Source organism: Aspergillus pseudodeflectus, assembly GCF_044049435.1.
Source record: "Aspergillus pseudodeflectus strain CBS 756.74 chromosome Unknown BJX68scaffold_63, whole genome shotgun sequence".
NCBI classification, from domain to species: Eukaryota; Fungi; Ascomycota; class Eurotiomycetes; order Eurotiales; family Aspergillaceae; genus Aspergillus; species Aspergillus pseudodeflectus.
In genome coordinates, this window is record NW_027263839.1 from 149,641 (window position 1) to 166,052 (window position 16,412).

At 51.4% G+C, this 16,412-nt stretch overlaps 6 protein-coding genes across 6 annotated transcripts; 3 read left to right on the forward strand and 3 right to left on the reverse strand.

The window, feature by feature from the left end:
• Positions 1–211: 211 nt before the first annotated feature.
• On the reverse strand, positions 212–5,159 carry aarA (L-aminoadipate-semialdehyde dehydrogenase). The gene is made up of 4 exons (XM_071037273.1): positions 4,694–5,159; positions 1,373–4,646; positions 915–1,239; positions 212–790 (listed from the first exon to the last, which is right to left on the reverse strand). Exons 1-4 carry the CDS (start codon positions 5,063–5,065, stop codon positions 475–477), a joined length of 4,287 nt encoding a protein of 1,428 aa, XP_070894227.1. The 5' UTR covers positions 5,066–5,159; the 3' UTR covers positions 212–474.
• A 126-nt stretch (positions 5,160–5,285) lies between these two features.
• Positions 5,286–6,785, reverse strand: BJX68DRAFT_246455 (alpha/beta-hydrolase). Its single transcript, XM_071041649.1, has one exon. It carries the CDS (start codon positions 6,622–6,624, stop codon positions 5,587–5,589), a length of 1,038 nt encoding a protein of 345 aa, XP_070894228.1. The 5' UTR covers positions 6,625–6,785; the 3' UTR covers positions 5,286–5,586.
• A 465-nt stretch (positions 6,786–7,250) lies between these two features.
• Positions 7,251–9,481, forward strand: BJX68DRAFT_185014 (Zn(II)2Cys6 transcription factor domain-containing protein). Its single transcript, XM_071037274.1, has 3 exons — positions 7,251–7,408; positions 7,470–8,773; positions 8,828–9,481. The coding sequence occupies exons 1-3, from the start codon at positions 7,327–7,329 to the stop codon at positions 9,275–9,277; spliced, it is 1,836 nt and encodes a 611-aa protein (XP_070894229.1). The 5' UTR covers positions 7,251–7,326; the 3' UTR covers positions 9,278–9,481.
• Positions 9,482–9,685: 204 nt separating this feature from the next.
• BJX68DRAFT_271531 (major facilitator superfamily domain-containing protein) lies at positions 9,686–11,504 on the forward strand (the record flags this gene model as incomplete). The annotated part of the gene is made up of 7 exons (XM_071046963.1): positions 9,686–9,828; positions 9,878–9,924; positions 9,974–10,020; positions 10,068–10,192; positions 10,248–10,506; positions 10,558–10,821; positions 10,878–11,504. The coding sequence occupies 7 exons, from the start codon at positions 9,686–9,688 to the stop codon at positions 11,502–11,504; spliced, it is 1,512 nt and encodes a 503-aa protein (XP_070894230.1).
• A 287-nt stretch (positions 11,505–11,791) lies between these two features.
• On the forward strand, positions 11,792–13,495 carry BJX68DRAFT_246460 (aldo/keto reductase). Its single transcript, XM_071041650.1, has 4 exons — positions 11,792–12,040; positions 12,137–12,209; positions 12,259–12,775; positions 12,868–13,495. The coding sequence occupies exons 2-4, from the start codon at positions 12,181–12,183 to the stop codon at positions 13,372–13,374; spliced, it is 1,053 nt and encodes a 350-aa protein (XP_070894231.1). The 5' UTR covers positions 11,792–12,040; positions 12,137–12,180; the 3' UTR covers positions 13,375–13,495.
• Positions 13,496–14,225: 730 nt separating this feature from the next.
• BJX68DRAFT_185050 (DUF409 domain protein) lies at positions 14,226–16,373 on the reverse strand. The gene is made up of 3 exons (XM_071037275.1): positions 15,480–16,373; positions 14,808–15,426; positions 14,226–14,755 (listed from the first exon to the last, which is right to left on the reverse strand). Exons 1-3 carry the CDS (start codon positions 15,844–15,846, stop codon positions 14,320–14,322), a joined length of 1,422 nt encoding a protein of 473 aa, XP_070894232.1. The 5' UTR covers positions 15,847–16,373; the 3' UTR covers positions 14,226–14,319.
• Between the last annotated feature and the right edge of the window lie 39 nt (positions 16,374–16,412).

Consider the following 16,412-nt stretch of genomic DNA (forward strand, 5'->3'; position numbering starts at 1 on the left):
TTTCATGAACCACAACAGAGATGAGAAAACTGACCGATCTCAGAGGAAAACGACGAGGATAATATATCCGATATCAGGGCAATGTTGCACGAAAGCCTGGTACTTCTGCCACAAGCCACAATGTACACCCTCTACTACGTCTTGGCGGGCGGAGGGAGCATGCCACACACACATAAATAACGCCCCGACTAAGTTTCTCATAATCTGGAGGGAATTGGGTGATACCCTCGGAACTTGTGATCAATCATAGCGATGCAGATAGGCAATCGGTATCATGAGGTGGTATTCTTTCTTTCCCTTCTACCCCTATTCTATCAGCTCAGCCTTGTATCTCATATGTACAGTCACGTTCTATACACGCTACATCCCTGTCTTTTGCCTCAAACGGACAATAAATACCGAAACAGCAAGCTTTTGAGAACCAATCAAAAAATCATCATCCAAAAGATCTTAGAGGGAACATAAAAAGCAAAATCAAGATGTGCCGCCTCGGCCACCGACACCTGCAAGGGCGTTCCTCTGGTCATCAGTGATCTTCGCAGCAGGAAGCGGACGAACCGCTGAGCCCGAGGCTGAGTCTGAAACTGACGGCGCGGGTAAGAATCCGATCGAAACAAGGTAGGAAACGTAGAGCCCGACTAGCTCTTCCGTTACACCGGCGCCCTTGGAGACATCTACACCTGACCACGCAGCATCTGCCTTTAATGAAGCGGCCGCATGCACGTCATCCAATTCCGGAGCCTTCGTATTTGACGGCAAGTCCGCCGTGACAAAGTGGTAGAGTGGCATGCTAGAATAGGAGAATACGATTAGCGATCCGCGCTCCGCAAATAGAGTTCGAACGCAGAGTATGAGGCGCTCTGGGAGAAAAACAAAGGGAGAGAGAGAAAAAAAAAAGGAAAAGATAAACATACAGCGCATGCTGAGATTCCGGGTCGTCGTGCTTCCCATCATTGACATACTGCTCCAGCAGCTTGGACCAAGGCACGTAGTCGACCTGCGGCACATTGTACCCGTATAGCTGGAGAGCGCCGAGGAACTGGTTAAATCGCAGGCGCGGGTGGCCTGTTACTTGGGCGACACCGATAGGGCTAACGGGCGGTTGGAAGGCGCCGGCGATGACGACGCGCGCGACGTGATCGACGGGAACCATGTTGACGGTGTTGTTGATGTTGGGGCGGGCTGAGAGCTGGATGCAGCCCTTGATCATGCGGATTAGGAAGTCGTCTGTGTTTGTGGCTGTACAAAGTGAAAAAAAAAAAAAAAAGCAATGTTAGTCTTGTGAGGCTCTGCTGGGATTCGGAGAGTGATCACGATGAAATGGTAGGATGTGGAAGGTAGGCAGGTAATGTAGTACGGGGCTTGGACTTACTTCCACTGCTTGAGTCACCGAGGACGTAACCAGGGCGAACGATCGTGCCCTTCAGGCCACGCTTACCAGCCTCGCGGACGAGGTACTCGCCAGCCCATTTGCTCTGGCCATAACCCGTGCCCAGGCCGACGCTGCTGCCTTCCAGGTCATCGTCTTCGCTAATCCCTGCACCACCGGCGGCGATGCTGCGCTCGGATTCTTCCACGTAGTGGTCGCTGTCGAGCACGCTGGTCGAGCTGACAAAGGAGAACTGCTTGGGCTTTCCGGTGGCGCAGAGCTTGAGGGCGTCGATGGTTCCGAGGACGTTGGCGGGCTTGAGGGTGGAGTATGGGTAGACCCAGTGGACGAGGGCGCCGTTGTGGATGACAGCGTCGACGCGTTGGGTCAGGTCATCCCAGGCTGACTCAGTGAGGCCGAAGCGAGCATCACCGAGGGAGCCACAAATGCACTCGAGTCTGGATGTCCAGGAGTCCTCCCAGAAGCCGTAGGCGCGGCAGGTAGAGCGGACACGCTCAAGGGCCTGCTCGGGGCTCTTACCACGGACGAGCGCGATGACAGTTGCAGAAGGGGACTTGCGGGTAAGGAGGTCGCGCAGGATGTGAGCGCCGAGGAAACCGGTAGCGCCAGTGAGGAAGATTGTGGGTTCGCTGGCGAGGATGTCCTCTGTTCGAGTTGGGAAAGACTCGGGTAGGGAATCGACGAGCTTGCGAGCGTCGCGGGAGTATTCGTCGTCGGGCGTGTTGTCCGGGGCTGCTTCGGCAGTGGCGTTCTTGTCGTCGTTGCTCGCGAAGGACTCGAAGCTGAGCAGGCGGTCGATTTCAGCAGCGAAGCTGCGGAGGGTAGGGCAGCGGAAGATGGCGTTCATGCTAATATCAACGCCGCGCCACTTGCGGCGGAGGTCGAAGAACATCTGTTGCGCGAGGATACTGTGACCTCCGAGGTCGAAGAAAGAGTCGTCAGGACCTATCATGCGAGCTGTGACGTTGGGAATCCGTTGAGCCCAGATCTGAGCGAGGGCCTGTTCGGTTTCTGAGAGAGCTTGCAGTACGGACGACTTGCGGCGAGGTGCGGCTGCGCTGAGTTCCGCAGTATCAGGGAAGGGTAGAGCCGGCTTGTCAATCTTGCCGTTGGGGTTCAATGGCATACGCCTGAGCGGAATGAAGACGGTGGGCACAGCATAAGCTGGAAGCTTGCTACGGAGAAGCTCACGAGCATCGTCACGGAGAGGTCGGAACCGCCTCAACATGCCAACCATACCTTCGGCGGATTGGTCGTCTTGCAGGCCCTTGCTCTCCAGCCACGAGGCCCACTTACTCATTTCAGGCACAAAGTAGCTGACAAGGGTGGGTTCCTCAAACTTATCGCGTCGAACAAGAGTCACGTTCTCTCGTACGAGAGGATGGCGAGAGAGATGAGTATTGATTTCACCAAGCTCAATGCGGAAACCACGGATCTTCACCTGGTCATCGGCACGACCGGAGCATTCAACATCTCCAGAAGGAGTGTATCGACCAAGGTCACCGCTGCGGTACAGGCGGTCCCTAGGCCCAACATAGAACTCCCTCCAGGGCTCAGTTGCACCTTGCGACTCCGCCTTGTCCTTCTCCGTCCATGTCTTGGGGTCCACGAACCAGTTGGTAATGAATTTCTTCTCGTTGAGTTCGGGCGAACCAAGGTAACCTTCTGCAAGACCAGCCGCACGAACGTAGATCTCACCAACTTCGCCCACAGCGCAAATGCGGCTGGGCTCAAAGCGGTTGACCACGAGCATTTGAACATCAACCATTCCTCGACCTGCTGGGATAACATCCTTCATAGTATCCAAGTATCCGCCGTCGCTAGAGTAGCTCGGGATCTCGTAGTAGCTGACCGCACGCTGAGTCTCAGTGGTTCCGTACATGTTGACAATGTTGACGTTCGGGGCCAGCCCCTGGAGAGAGCGACAATCTCTCTTGATCAGGATATCTCCGACAAAGAAAGCATGGTGCAGAGTAGGGAATTGTGCAGAAGCACCACCGACAAGAATTTGACCCATTGCAGGGGTCAAATGGGTAACTGTAGCTCCATATTCCCGCATCCACTCAGCAAGCTTCTCGTTCTGGATGTCCTCACGTGCCGGTACTAGAAGTTGAGCTCCCAAGAAAAGAGGTGTGAAAATGTCACGCTGAATAGGGTCATGAGCAATTCCGCTAAGCATTGTGAATTTGTCGTCAGGGGTGAGCTTGAATGTCTCTGACATCCACGGGAAATAGTACGCCAAGGAGAAGTGACGACCGCGAACACCCTTGGGTCTTCCCTCGGAGCCGGAAGTGAACGACAACGTGGGAGTAGAGTCTGGGCCAACAACAACGCCCACCCGCTCTGACTTCAGCGGCACCTGCTTGGCCAACACGTCTTGGCCATCGATGGAGCCGCCTAGAAGCTCACCGTCGTCAAGCAGGGCAAGGGCGGGAATCTCGGTCCGGAGTTGGAGATTCTCATCAATGAAGCTGCGAACCTTCTCAGAAAGCTCCCCGGCGTCTTTTGTCGCCTTTGCAATGTTAATAAGAGCCCTCGGGCGCGCAACGTCAAGGTAGATGCATTGCCGCTCCGGTGGGTATGCGGGGTCGATAACAGAGAAAGTAGCACCGGCCTTGAGGATACCCATGACGGCCACGACCAGATCAACACCACGGTAGGCGTATACCATAACAACCTCTCCTCTCTCAACGCCGGCTTGGACCAAGTGATGGCCAAGAATGTTCGACGCTTCATTGATTTGTCTGTAAGTAAATTCGCGATGAGGGGATGTGGCGGACTTGGTCTCGGCAACGCAAAGCTTATCCGGATGCCTTTCAGCATTGTCGGCAAAGATATCGTGGATAGCTCCGCGAAATTTGGACCAGTGGAGATCGGCAGTCGGATCTGGAAGCAGAGCGCGCTGCTCGGGGGTCATGAAGTCGATGCGGCCAATCGCGGTTTCTGGGCTGCTTGTCGCATTTTGGACCAGCTGGGTAAGCTGGTTCAGCATAATGCTAATTCTGGCGCTGGAAAAGAGTCGCTGGTTGTAGTATGCTCCCAGCTCCGTTGACCGACCCGAGGTGCTCGCGGGCGCAACGTTGAGCACCAGATCCGTCGTCTCGAACGTGTTGGCAGGGTATTCTTGTGAAGCGGCGGGAGCATCGTATGCAGCGAAGCGGAAGAGGGTTGGCAGTCGCTCGGATTGCGATTTCTCTTGGATATAGGATCGGAGACTGCCCAGTGGTACGATTTCGGCGGACCCCTCATCGTAGGCCTTGACTGGTCAGAAACAGTTGAGGTCGGAGCGATTGGAGTGCCTACCTTCTGAACTTTAGCATATAGCTGAAGAAACGTCTCTGAAGAGTCAACTGGGACTCTTAGAACAAAAGGACGGCCATCGTCCCCGAGACTGGTGCCAATCGCGATGTCCTCATCACCGGTCAAGCGAGCGACAAGGACCACGAAAGCTGTCAGAAAGACAGTAAATCCTGAGGAGGTCCCCGAGAGCTTCTGTAGGGCAGATGTCGTGTCACTGGGGAGCTTGAGTGACTCAAAAGCTTCAATGGCTCTCTTAGGTCCCTCTTGGTTCTGGGTGTCGGGATAATCCCGGGTCAGAGGGGAAACGGTGAGGTTTTGCAGCCTTTGAGCCCATCGCTCCAGGCGTTCCTGCAGTGGAACTGTTTCGGCACCCATGATTGCAGTAAAGGTGCCCTCAATGAATTGGGGCGTCCAGCTGCACTGGGGAAATAAAGATGATCCAGAAGAATGACACAATGAGTCAAGAGTTGCCGAGGGGCACACGCGATGAAAATCGGTCCCGCCGATTTCGCTATCAAAAAATTTCCCCACATTCGATTCGATAAAAATCAGGCATCAAGGCATAAATGGTCGGTGAGCACGACGTGAAGTATTTGTTTTTTTACAGACATTTTTACACTCGACTCTTCAAACGGACCCTGCGAACACTTCCATCAAGTCAAGCAATTCTCTCCATCGAGAATCAGGTTGAATCTCGATTTCCCCGGATGGCGTCGCAACCTTAACCTCGTCTCCCTTGCTGGTTCCATACTCGTACTCCATTTCGTTATGGACAAACGCCACCAGATCACGGATCCAGTCGTTCATAAGGTTGTACTCTGTTTGGGATGGCCCGTGCATAATAGAGTAACTTGTTTCGCTATCAGTACACTGGTTTCATCGAGAATAGGGATAACTTACTTCCAGAATGGCCGATCCATGGCATGACTGACTCCGAACGAGGCGGGCGCCACATTTTCTGTGATGAAAGACAATCGATATGCAATTATATACCGCCAGACATCCTGAATATTCACGCCATTCTCTAAAAGGTTGTTGACAAGGAACCGCGAGGGTGCCCTGACCTGCCCGTCCGATATAATTTGGCCAAACACTGCTTCCCAATCCTTCCTCTGATCCGAGTCAGGCAGTGGATAGTGCTGCAGCAAGCGCGAAGTGGTAGATAGTGAGTAATAATTCGATATCTGTGTCTCGAGAGATTCACGGCTGGCCTCTGGTCCGTTGGTTACGGCATATAATGTCTCCTCATTCATGACCTCGCCGATGAATATTCGCAACCCACGTCGCTTAAACTCTTGTGCGAACGAGCCGTCACGATAGTAGTCAAAAATCTTCGGATGTATGAAAATGCCGTCAGTGACAGGACGAAATGTGTGGTGTTTGAGCTTCATGATGGCGTCGCGCAAATCCAGCGCGCTTATCTCACGCAAACGCTTCAGCTTCTCTGGGCCTGGGCTTGTTGAAGGGATCCTAAAGTACTCGCATAGCTCGTCAAACTGCGGTTGACAATCCTCGGGCGTCTTAGGTTGGGTTGGGATCGCATTTGAATACATCACCAGTCGACGAAACCGATTCTTGGAAGCATCAGGCAGAGAACCCCGAAAATCATAGAGCGTCTGTGCCTGTACAGCATAAGCACCTGCGCTCCTTCCCGAGAGCGTGATATTCTCGGGGTCTCCTCCGAATACACTGATGTTCTCATAAACCCAGTCCATGGCGAGTCGCTGGTCCCATAGTCCGTAGTTTCCAACCTCTCCTTCTCCGCCCTCTTCTTGCAAAGGAGCTCCTGCAAGGAAACCAAACACATTCAGTCGATAGCCCACCGCAACAAACACGGCGTTGAGTTTTCCGGTAGAAATCAATTCTGTTGGATCCATTGACGCCTCATGACTTGGATCACCCATCTGGAACCAGCCGCCGTGGAACCACACCATGACAGGCCATGGCGCCGCGTTCTCATCCTTGGATACCGGTGTCCAGATGTTCAGCCGAAGGCAGTCTTCTCCAAACTCATGCTGAGGAATGTTTTTCTTCACTGAAGCAGAGTAATTTGGTTGCAGACACACTTGGCCAAACTTAGTCCCATCGAAGGGCTGTCCTTCTGTTGAGTATGAGTACGACTGCGGCAACGGCTGTGGTTTGCGCCATCTTCGATCACCAATTGGTGGGAGAGCATACGCGACGTTTGCAAAGCGTCGTGACTTGCTATCGAACTGCAGACCTTTGATTCTGCCTCTGTCTCCAGCGAGTTCAACCTCGCATTCAGAAGTCTTGTATGCGGAGAGCGTGTTTCCCATCTTGCTGTTGGAGGATGGTGGCCTGCAGGTTGCCAAGCGATGAATGAAATGAGGGCCCAAAAATACTTCAGCCAGGAGCATAGACCTCCTGCAGTCGGAGATAGAAGTGGCATTACTCTGCCTTGGAGCTCGTTCTATGCTTCGTTACTGCTTGTCAGTGATTGGTCAATTTAATCGATGGCATCTCTTGGTGCCTGAGGCAGCCAACTGTTATCTCTCTCTCGTCGTCCACTTCCAAAATCTCCACTTCAATGTGATAACGTTTCTCGTACGGAGTATTGACCTGGTCATGGCAACTTCCCCGATGTTCGACTAGGAGACACTTCGTAGAATGCCACCATGAGCCAGAATGGCAGTGATGGCGGTTCGGTAAATCGAGTGCGTCGCGCCCGTGTAGAGCGTGGCAAGCGATCTCGCAATGGTAACCACTTTACTACTCGTCCTTTACAGTGCTTGTTCCTTTTCTGACTCTAGATACTTAGGCTGCTCGACGTGCATTAGCAAACGCGTCAAGTGCGATGAGGCTCGGCCGTACTGTGAAAGATGTGTCCGGCTACACTTGACTTGCGAATGGCGCATACCAAAACCATCGCTGACCTCGAGACGACGTGGCTTTGGGCCCATCAAAGACCGCGATTCGAGCCTGTGGTCGCCGTCTTCCATTGTGCCAAAGGCGGATGAGAGGGTCCAGGCTCCCGAGTCGACTATGACACCAGAAAGTCGCCTGCCTTCGCCTACACCCGAGAATCGTTTCCAGCTAGACGAGTTTCTGGCAGAGGATCTTTCTGGTGACGATTATTTGCCGTTGAGCGACGTCCTTCCAGTCCAAGTGCCACAAGATCCTGAAACGCCATGGGAGGCACTGGCTATCAGCACCGAGAATGATTCGAGTAACTCGCTAGGTGCTTTTGGACTGCTGAGGGCCCCGGTAATGGGGCCTTTCTTCGCTGCCTCTGATCTATCCTTTGCTTATGCAACTGGATTTACTCCCGCCCTCGGCAGTGATGATAAACAAGCCGCTTCGTTTCACTGCAAGGTTCTTGCTCCTCTGAAGTCCACGCGGAATTGGGCTTGCTCGGCACACACCCTATTCCTCAACAAAGTGTACAATAGAGACATGGCTTTGCATTTCCTTCTTGCTGTCTCTCATAGCGAACTGGCTATCTATTATGGCCGAGGCTCACAACCACCGCGTGAATCACAGGAGCATTTTGAGCGGGGATCCCATCTGTTCTTGCAAGCTCATAACCCCTTTGCGTCTCCCGATCATGTTGGCATGATGCTATCGTTCTTGTACATGTACATGTTTTGGATGCGGAGAGATCGGCTGGATCCCATGAAGCTCAAGGACTTGAGCAGAGCAGTCCTCGCTTATGTCCGAACGTATGGGCTGGACACTCTCTGTGCTAGCGATGATGTAGGCACTTGTTCCGGTATGATAACCGCCTCGGAGCAGGTTTTGTTGGCCAGGGTGATCATATATCTATACGATCGAGACGGATTCTGTTGCTTCTTTGGATGCGGCGGAGACTTTGCAAACTTTCTGAACAGCGACCCTCGAAAACGACGAAGGATATGGCTACGCTCGCGTACTGCTTTTCTGCTGTCTAGTGAATCAGGCTCTTTTGGTTGCGTCGAGACTGAAATGGACGATGCCGCTACCCTCGATGTTTACTTTGAGCTCATAACCCTACATCAAGAGATTAATGCATACAGCCAAGCTTCCGCAACTCAGTCTACGATCATGGAATCGAGACTACAACAACAGCTAGAGACCATTCACAAGGTAAAATCGCTTCTTTTGCATATCGTACGTACAGGAGCTCATGTGAATGTATAGGAGTACGCGCCACTATTTCACCGAGTCACGGATCCAAAGTGTCATAGCCAATGCACGCTAATGGCATTTGTCGCAGTTGCTTTCTACTATGCGCTTCAGATATACTATCACCGTGCTCGCCTGTCTTCGTTCGGAACCAGGCCGCTACCTACTCGACTTCAGAACTTCCTCACTTCACTGGTGTCAACAGCATACTACGCTGTTAAAGCAGGGCCAATGCAGCTTCTTGAACGCTTTCAGTGGTCTCTGTTCATCGCCGCCTTAGAAACCACAGACCCAGTCCATAAGGAGTGGATAGGCAACAGTATCTCTGACCCTGCAATCAAGGCCGGATTCGACCATATCAAATCCCTGAAAGAAGAATCACATGGAAGTATCACTATGCACATGATTCGATCTCTTATCGACGAAGGATTCCAGTGTCATACTCGCATTAGCCCTAATTGGTAGTGCAAACGGACGTTCATGGTGTCGACAATCACCGCTATGGCCGTCTCTCCGTTCCTTTGATTATCATGACTAAATCGAATGTGATTGGCCGCGAGATTGTCTGCCGCAGAGTCCAGAGACTCCAGACAAGCCTTTGGTCGATTAAAAGCTTGGGGTATCGCTCAACCCCCGAGATCGGCTCCCCACACGTCGATTAATCTGGCCAATCAACAACCCACAGCGGACTATCTTTGCATATCAGGGGCGTCACCGTCTCGTCTTTGTCGAGTGATAGGCGCTCAGTATTATTCTCCGCATTGCGAGGTTGATCTCTCGGCCATTTCCCCGTCTTTCGGTTTTGCAAGCATATATCAATGGCCGTTCTCCGCCCCATGGCTTGAACTGACCGACACAAGGGATAGACTCAAGATGGAGAACACTATCCAACCTTCGTCAGATATCGACACCAAAAAGACAGATCTTTACGAAATGAGCGGTGACAAAGATTATGGGGTGGCGGATACTATGACCACTGAGGACGAAAAGAAACTTGTGAGAAAAATTGACATGCAGTATGCTTCCCTGGCTGGACAACCTCAAGAGCAAACTGACTCGAGATAGCCTTATGCCCTTGCTCATTGTCAGCTATGGCCTTCAGTACCTTGACAGTATGCTCCAACCGTCTGAATGTGGTTTACTCGACTAACTTGCTTCAAGAAACCAGCTTGTCATACAGCGCTATACTTGGTATCAGACAAGACCTGGTAAGACATACTACTCCGCCCAAATGGACAATTCTGACCACGACAAGAATCTGCATGGACAGGAATACAACTGGGCATCTGGCATCTTTTACATCGGCTACCTTGCGGCTTCATATCCAATTTCGCTGGGATTTGTCCGATTTCCCCTGGGTCGATACCTCAGCTGTTTAATGTATACCACTCTGCTCTGCGTCGTCGTCGTCGTCGTATTATCTAACAAGTTCTAGATTTTGCTGGGGAGTTGTTCTTACCTTACATGCCGTCGCTGAAAACTATGCCGGGTTAATGGTCCTTCGAACCTTCCTCGGTATTTTTGAGAGTGCAATCAGCCCTGGGTTCTCGCTCATCACTGGAATGTGGTATACGCCGAAGGAACACATGTCGCGCCATTCGATCTGGTTCGCAGGAAACGCCAGCGCAAGTCTAATCGGGTCTGGAATTGCATATGGTATTCTACATTACACAGGTCCTCTAAGCCAGTGGAAGGTTCGCATGCACATTCTTCAAGCTGACCTCGATCCGCCCTAACATCAATAGATGCTTTTCGTCATATTTGGCCTTATCACTGTTGCGTGGTCCGTACTACTTTGGTTCTTTCTACCTGATTCTCCCTCCAATGCCCGATTCCTCACTCCCACCGAGCGGGAGTTCGCCTCCCTGCGGCCGAAGAAGTTCCAGCACACCACGCAGACCAAGCACTGGGATCGTGGCCAGTTCATCGAGGCATGGAAAGACGTCAAGACCTGGTGGTTCCTGCTCTTCTCGTTTGTTATTTGCGTGCCGAATGGTGGTACAACCAGCGTACGTCTCCGATATACCTCCCTAAACGCATCAAACTAACCAACGAACCTTAACAGTTCAACACATTGATCATCAACAGCTTCGGCTACGACGAGTTTCAAACAATCCTCATGGGAATGCCCGCCTCCGCCTTCCAATTGACAACCGTCATCCTCACAGCCCTCTTCACAAGTTACACCCGGAAATCCCGTCTAATCGCCATGGTCGTTATCTTCGTCATGGCAATCGCCGGAATTCTCATGGTCAAGCTCCTCCCCGACCACAGAAAACTTCCCCGTCTCGCCGGCTACTGGCTCGTCACAGCCGTCGCCCCAGCATTCCCACTCATGATGTCCCTGTTCGCGAGTAATATAGCCGGCTTCACAAAAAAATCGACCGTCGTCGCCCTGATCTTTGTGGGATACTGCGTTGGAAACTTTGTTGGCCCGCAGTTCTTCAAGGACTATGAGGCGCCCGGGTATGAGACCGCTTACACCACTATCCTGACTTGCTTTGCGATAGCTATTTTCATGGCTGCTGGGTTTCGAGCGTACCTTGCCTGGACGAATAGGAGTCGTGACAAAGCTCAGGGTGTTTACATTGATCCTGAGGAGTCGCGGAAGATCGATCTCCGCGCGGATGAGGGTCTAGATCAGGTGGATGAGACGGATATTCAGAACTTGAGCTTTAGGTACATCTTGTAGATGGTATTTGAACCGGCCTATGGTGGTCTTGCGCATTAGGCAATCAGGCGACTACAACGTTTGTTATGCATTTTTCTCGCGGATAATATACTATAGTGAATGAAATAGAATGCCACTTTCTCCAAAACACCTGTACTATTCAAACAACATATATCCACAAGTACCCACTATATATAGTAGGTTACCAAACGAAGTCTCAGCACTAGCAAGTAGTTTGAGAAGGAATAAACTATGAGCTTTGACCTGCCCGAAGCTTAGTCGAAACAATATATCCTTGAGCTGTTGAGCTTGACCTTGAGCCTGGATACCAATAATTAGTTTCTTCAAGATCCCCAAGAATCCATAGATCCCCACTCCCGAGCCCCCGACCCGAACCACGAAGATCGGTAACTCGTCGGCTTCGCTTGCTGATCTCGGCAGATTGAACCAGACTCCAAGCTCCGGGGTACAAGGACCATATATCTAATCTTGATCCTCCTTTTCGAATGCGATTGACCTCGTTGACTAGAACCATAACCCCTTCAACAGTCAAACTCGTATGTGAAGAGTGGAACCCCTCATTTCCCCGCATTCAGTCGATTTTTTTTTTTGTGACTCAACAACAGACTCATTTCAACTCACCAACTTCATAGCAGATTAATCGCAATTGATTGCCAATTGAACAAGCACCACAAGAATGGCGTCCAACGAAATGGAATACGTCACGTACGCAGACCCCTCCCCCTCCCAAAACCAATCGCTAACCAAACAAAAGCCTCGGCACATCCGGCCTCAAAATCTCCAAAGTCATTCTGGGCGCCATGTCCTACGGCACGTCGAGCTGGCAACCGTGGGTCCTCGACGAAGACCGTGCCCTACCACTCCTCGAGCACGCCTACAAATCCGGCATCAACACCTGGGACACGGCGGATGTCTACTCGCACGGCCGCTCCGAGGAGATCATCGGCAAGGCCCTGAAGCAGTACAACATCCCGCGGCACCGCGTGGTGATTATGACGAAGTGCTTCTACGGTGTTGCGGATGAGGCGGATGGGGGTGCGATGCCGATGATTGCGGCGTGCTCGAGGAACGATGGGCTCATGACGAACAGGGTGGGACTGAGTCGGAAGCATATTTTTGATGCGGTGGAGAGGAGCGTCAAGAGACTGGGGACGTATATTGATGTGCTGCAGATTCATCGGTTGGATCGGGAGACGCCGCGTGAGGAGATTATGAGGGCGTTGAATGATGTTGTCGAGAGTGGGATGGTTAGGTATATTGGGGCTAGTACGGTATGTTGTCCTCATCTATATCCCTCGATGCACCAAGTACAGTTGCGAGAGAGTGCAAAGCTAACTCTGTATGCTTTTGTGGTATATAACAGATGGCAGCCTGGGAATTCCAATCCCTCAACAATCTCGCCGCACGCAAGGGCTGGCACACCTTCATCTCCATGCAAAACTATCACAACCTGCTCTCCCGCGAAGAAGAGCGGGAGATGATCCCCTACTGCCTCGACGCCGGCATTGGACTCATCCCCTGGTCTCCCATGGCGCGTGGCCTCCTCGCGCGCCCCTGGAAATCCGAGCCCACCCTCCGCGAGTCGACCGATGGGGCACTCAACGTTCTCCTCCGCAACCGCGAAACCGAGGCCGACAAGGAGATTGTGGATCGCGTGGAGGAGATTGCGAAGAAGAAGGGGGTTAGTATGGCGCAAGTGGCGATTGCGTGGTCGCTTAGCCATAAGAATGAGAATCCGATTCTGGGGTTGAGTAGCAAAGAGAGGATTGACGAGGCGGTTGCAGCGATCAAGGTGAAGCTTTCAGAGGAGGAGATTGCGTACCTTGAGGAGCCGTATGTGCCTAAGACATTGTCGCCGCTGGAGAAGTAGTGGCTGGGTAGGTTTGTTCAGTTGGTAGGCATTATGTTTATAATTTTAGATTCATGGACATGCAAAGCCCAGTAATCTAGCCAGCTGTCTCAACAAGTTTAGGAAAGTGGTTTGTGTGTCGAGTCTGATTAGTAGCGTGCCAATTATACTAGGTAGAATAGTTCAGTCCCCGAGCGCCTACTCCATCTGGGCAGTTTATTCGACACTTCACGACCGCCTTATTGAGGATCTGCTCGTGTCCAATTAGGTTCTTAATGAGATACCTGATGAGATATCTAGCAGGCTACTTGATATAAATCGGCAGAGTACGCTCTAGAACCCTAGAGTACCAAGCCACCACAATTAGGAGCAGAGCCATCAACAAATTGGAAACGGACAGAACCGAGTACCAGGTAGTAGAAGGGCGGATGGAACTTTGTTCATTACCTAGGTACCACTATATTGGAAGCGAGCGATGAAGCGAACCATTACCCAGAAAACGAAATCGACATGCAACAGAGTTCCCCGCAGGGTCCATTGCAAACCGTGAAACCCATTCGGAGATCTTCAACCACAGCATCACTACTGAATTTGCCCAGAAATCAAGCTGCCTAGCGGCGCGCGATTCGACCTGTGCTGCAAAATAAGGTTTATATTCTAGTGCTGCCTTGCGTCCAAGTTTTGACCCTTAACGGATACATGACGTTGTACAACTACTAGTGAATTGAGCGACGAGCTAGTACGACAATTACCTCGGGCAAAAATATCCATGCGATGCTATGCTACGTTAGGCTAGATCACGATCGACAGCTATGTGCCACCTAAGGTGGTCTAGGAAATTAGGTTATGACTTAGGTATGATATAATGCTTATGTGATTTGAAGAATGATATTTGTTTGATATTATATACGATTCATCAATCTCGCCTTTCATATAATATATAGATAGAAGAATAATTGAGTAAGCTCAAGCCGGCGGAAGAAATGATCCAAAAAGAACAGCTTGGACAAGTGCGTACGCCACCATGAGCTGCACAACAAGCAGGACTTGGGTTCTGTTCTTGGCAGACTGAGTAGTATCTGAAGTCCACAGGGCGCGCCATACAAGGTACCAGTACCACAATGGGTAGCCCGAGGAAATTCGGTTGACGATCTGGACGTGGTAACTTGTGACGGCCATTACTGTAAGTATGAACTGAGCAATGGCGAGTTGTGTTAGTAATGAGGACGCGGGGCTTGAAGAGATAGTAGAGCTGGTCTTAGGCGTGGTCCCGGATGAACGAGGAGATACACCCGCGCCAAGTGCCCATAAGGACGATAGGAAAAGAATCAGGAGCATGGGCGTGGCTAATAGAAAAAGGGGGATATTCGGGACCGTCCAGTACTTGAGAAAGCCGACGCCCCTGACAATGGTTAGCATGTTGCTAAATTAGAGGTTCTTGGTTAGGGACGTACCAGTAGTGTCTCTGGACCCAGCCATATATGCTGGGAAGGAGGGACTGGCACCACGGTCGTATATAATCCTTGTTCGTGCAATAAGAGGTATAAGCTAGGTACTGGGGGATTAAAAGGCCTAGCGCAACAATGCAGCCGCTGATTATAGTGAAGCCAAGGCGAACGACCATAGTGCCCATAGAGCGGCGAGATACAAGGCCGTATGCTTGCCAGATAGCATCATAAGCCAGGAGAATTCCGCTGAGGATACCATTGCTGCGTACCGAAGTGGCTACCGCGAAGAAGCAGCCTGCCAGGAGCAGCTTTCCATGGCTCAAGAGGTACTTTTTTGAACTCAGGTCATGGCAAGACGAAGAGTAGATGTAGTAACCGGTTATGTTGAGGAACGAAAACAAAGACTCTCCGTACGGCGCAGACATGAATGCACCTCCAGGAGAGACAATATGCAGGGCTGAAGAGAGGAAGCAAACCAGTCGGCTCCTCTCAGTGTCGCGGCCGAAGACATTGGCAGAGAGTCGATATAGAGCCAGAACTGAAAGGTAGTGGGATACATGTGACAACACAATCGCTGCCACTGCGACTTGAGTCACTCCGCTTGAGTCATCTGAGAGAGAAAGTACTGCAGGGATTGTCAGGCCTTGGAGTTGAAAAGTACGAGAGAGAGGAGTGTACAAGAAGATAAGAATTTGGCCAGACTTCCGTACACATAACTAAATGCCCATTCTTGTTCGAAGAGGTAGCCATATTGAGCTATGTGTACAAAGTAGATTGAATCCCAGCGCACGAACTTGAGAGGTATTGGCAGGGACACATGCTTGGGTTCTGCAGACGAAATGACCTCAGCCGAGCCGTTGAGCTGGAACGGAAGTAGGCTTGCGGAAGTGTCGTATCCGAGTCCGGGGCAGCTGATTATGACAACGAAAAGAATCGCCTTCCAGACCCAGAAAGCAACCGATAGGCTTTTCACTGGCCGGCTGGGATCAAGGAAGCTCGGGACACCGGAAGCAATCGGCTTCAACTTCGGGGGCGCTGGAGTCATAATCGCGGTCTGGTCGATCAGTCATGAGACCAAGTTGGTGGGCTGGACGGAGGACAGTGGTGTAGAAACTTCCAGTGCAGGGCAACTTTGAATGGAGTAAAATTAATAATAAATGGGTCCTTGATTGATGATGGCTGAAGCATGAGAACATGAAAGAATGGCCCAGGCGGGCCAAGGGCGAAAGGCCAAGTCGATCGCCCGGCTCTCTCGGAAGTCTGGCATAAGAAAGCCCGCTTAATCAGCTCACGCATAACTTGAACTATCCCTGCCATCTTGGCGGGGTGGATGAGTGCAAATCAACAGCAAGGAAGTGGGCAGTAAGAAGTATATCGTCTTGATTATTGCGATATATTAAGGTACACAGCCTGGAGATCCAGGCACCGGACTTTAAACATGAGTGCTACGGCTTGTGCACAGGGTCGGATCATAAAAATAGATGGGGCAGCCTTGAAAACTGAATCCCTGGGTCGGCCGTTCAGCCCTATAGATATGGACCAGGTACTCCTCCCAGTCTCCATAGCCCATATGCCCTGCGATTTCTAACCCCTTTTGAAGCCGAGGTATCT

Coding starts and splice junctions, on each gene's coding strand:
- BJX68DRAFT_246460 (XM_071041650.1), top strand. CDS start 12,181: ATGGCGTCCAACGAAATGGAATACGTCAC. Junction 12,210..12,258: donor AACGAAATGGAATACGTCAC/GTACGCAGACCC, acceptor ACCAAACAAAAG/CCTCGGCACATCCGGCCTCA. Junction 12,776..12,867: donor GGTATATTGGGGCTAGTACG/GTATGTTGTCCT, acceptor GGTATATAACAG/ATGGCAGCCTGGGAATTCCA.
- BJX68DRAFT_246455 (XM_071041649.1), bottom strand. CDS start 6,624: ATGGTGTGGTTCCACGGCGGCTGGTTCCAGATGGGTGATCCAAGTCAT.
- BJX68DRAFT_185014 (XM_071037274.1), top strand. CDS start 7,327: ATGAGCCAGAATGGCAGTGATGGCGGTTCGGTAAATCGAGTGCGTCGC. Junction 7,409..7,469: donor TGGCAAGCGATCTCGCAATG/GTAACCACTTTA, acceptor CTAGATACTTAG/GCTGCTCGACGTGCATTAGC. Junction 8,774..8,827: donor AGCTAGAGACCATTCACAAG/GTAAAATCGCTT, acceptor GTGAATGTATAG/GAGTACGCGCCACTATTTCA.
- BJX68DRAFT_185050 (XM_071037275.1), bottom strand. CDS start 15,846: ATGACTCCAGCGCCCCCGAAGTTGAAGCCGATTGCTTCCGGTGTCCCG. Junction 15,427..15,479: donor GGCCAAATTCTTATCTTCTT/GTACACTCCTCT, acceptor CAATCCCTGCAG/TACTTTCTCTCTCAGATGAC. Junction 14,756..14,807: donor TGGGTCCAGAGACACTACTG/GTACGTCCCTAA, acceptor AACCATTGTCAG/GGGCGTCGGCTTTCTCAAGT.
- aarA (XM_071037273.1), bottom strand. CDS start 5,065: ATGGGTGCCGAAACAGTTCCACTGCAGGAACGCCTGGAGCGATGGGCT. Junction 4,647..4,693: donor TATATGCTAAAGTTCAGAAG/GTAGGCACTCCA, acceptor TGACCAGTCAAG/GCCTACGATGAGGGGTCCGC. Junction 791..914: donor CCGGAATCTCAGCATGCGCT/GTATGTTTATCT, acceptor CTCCTATTCTAG/CATGCCACTCTACCACTTTG.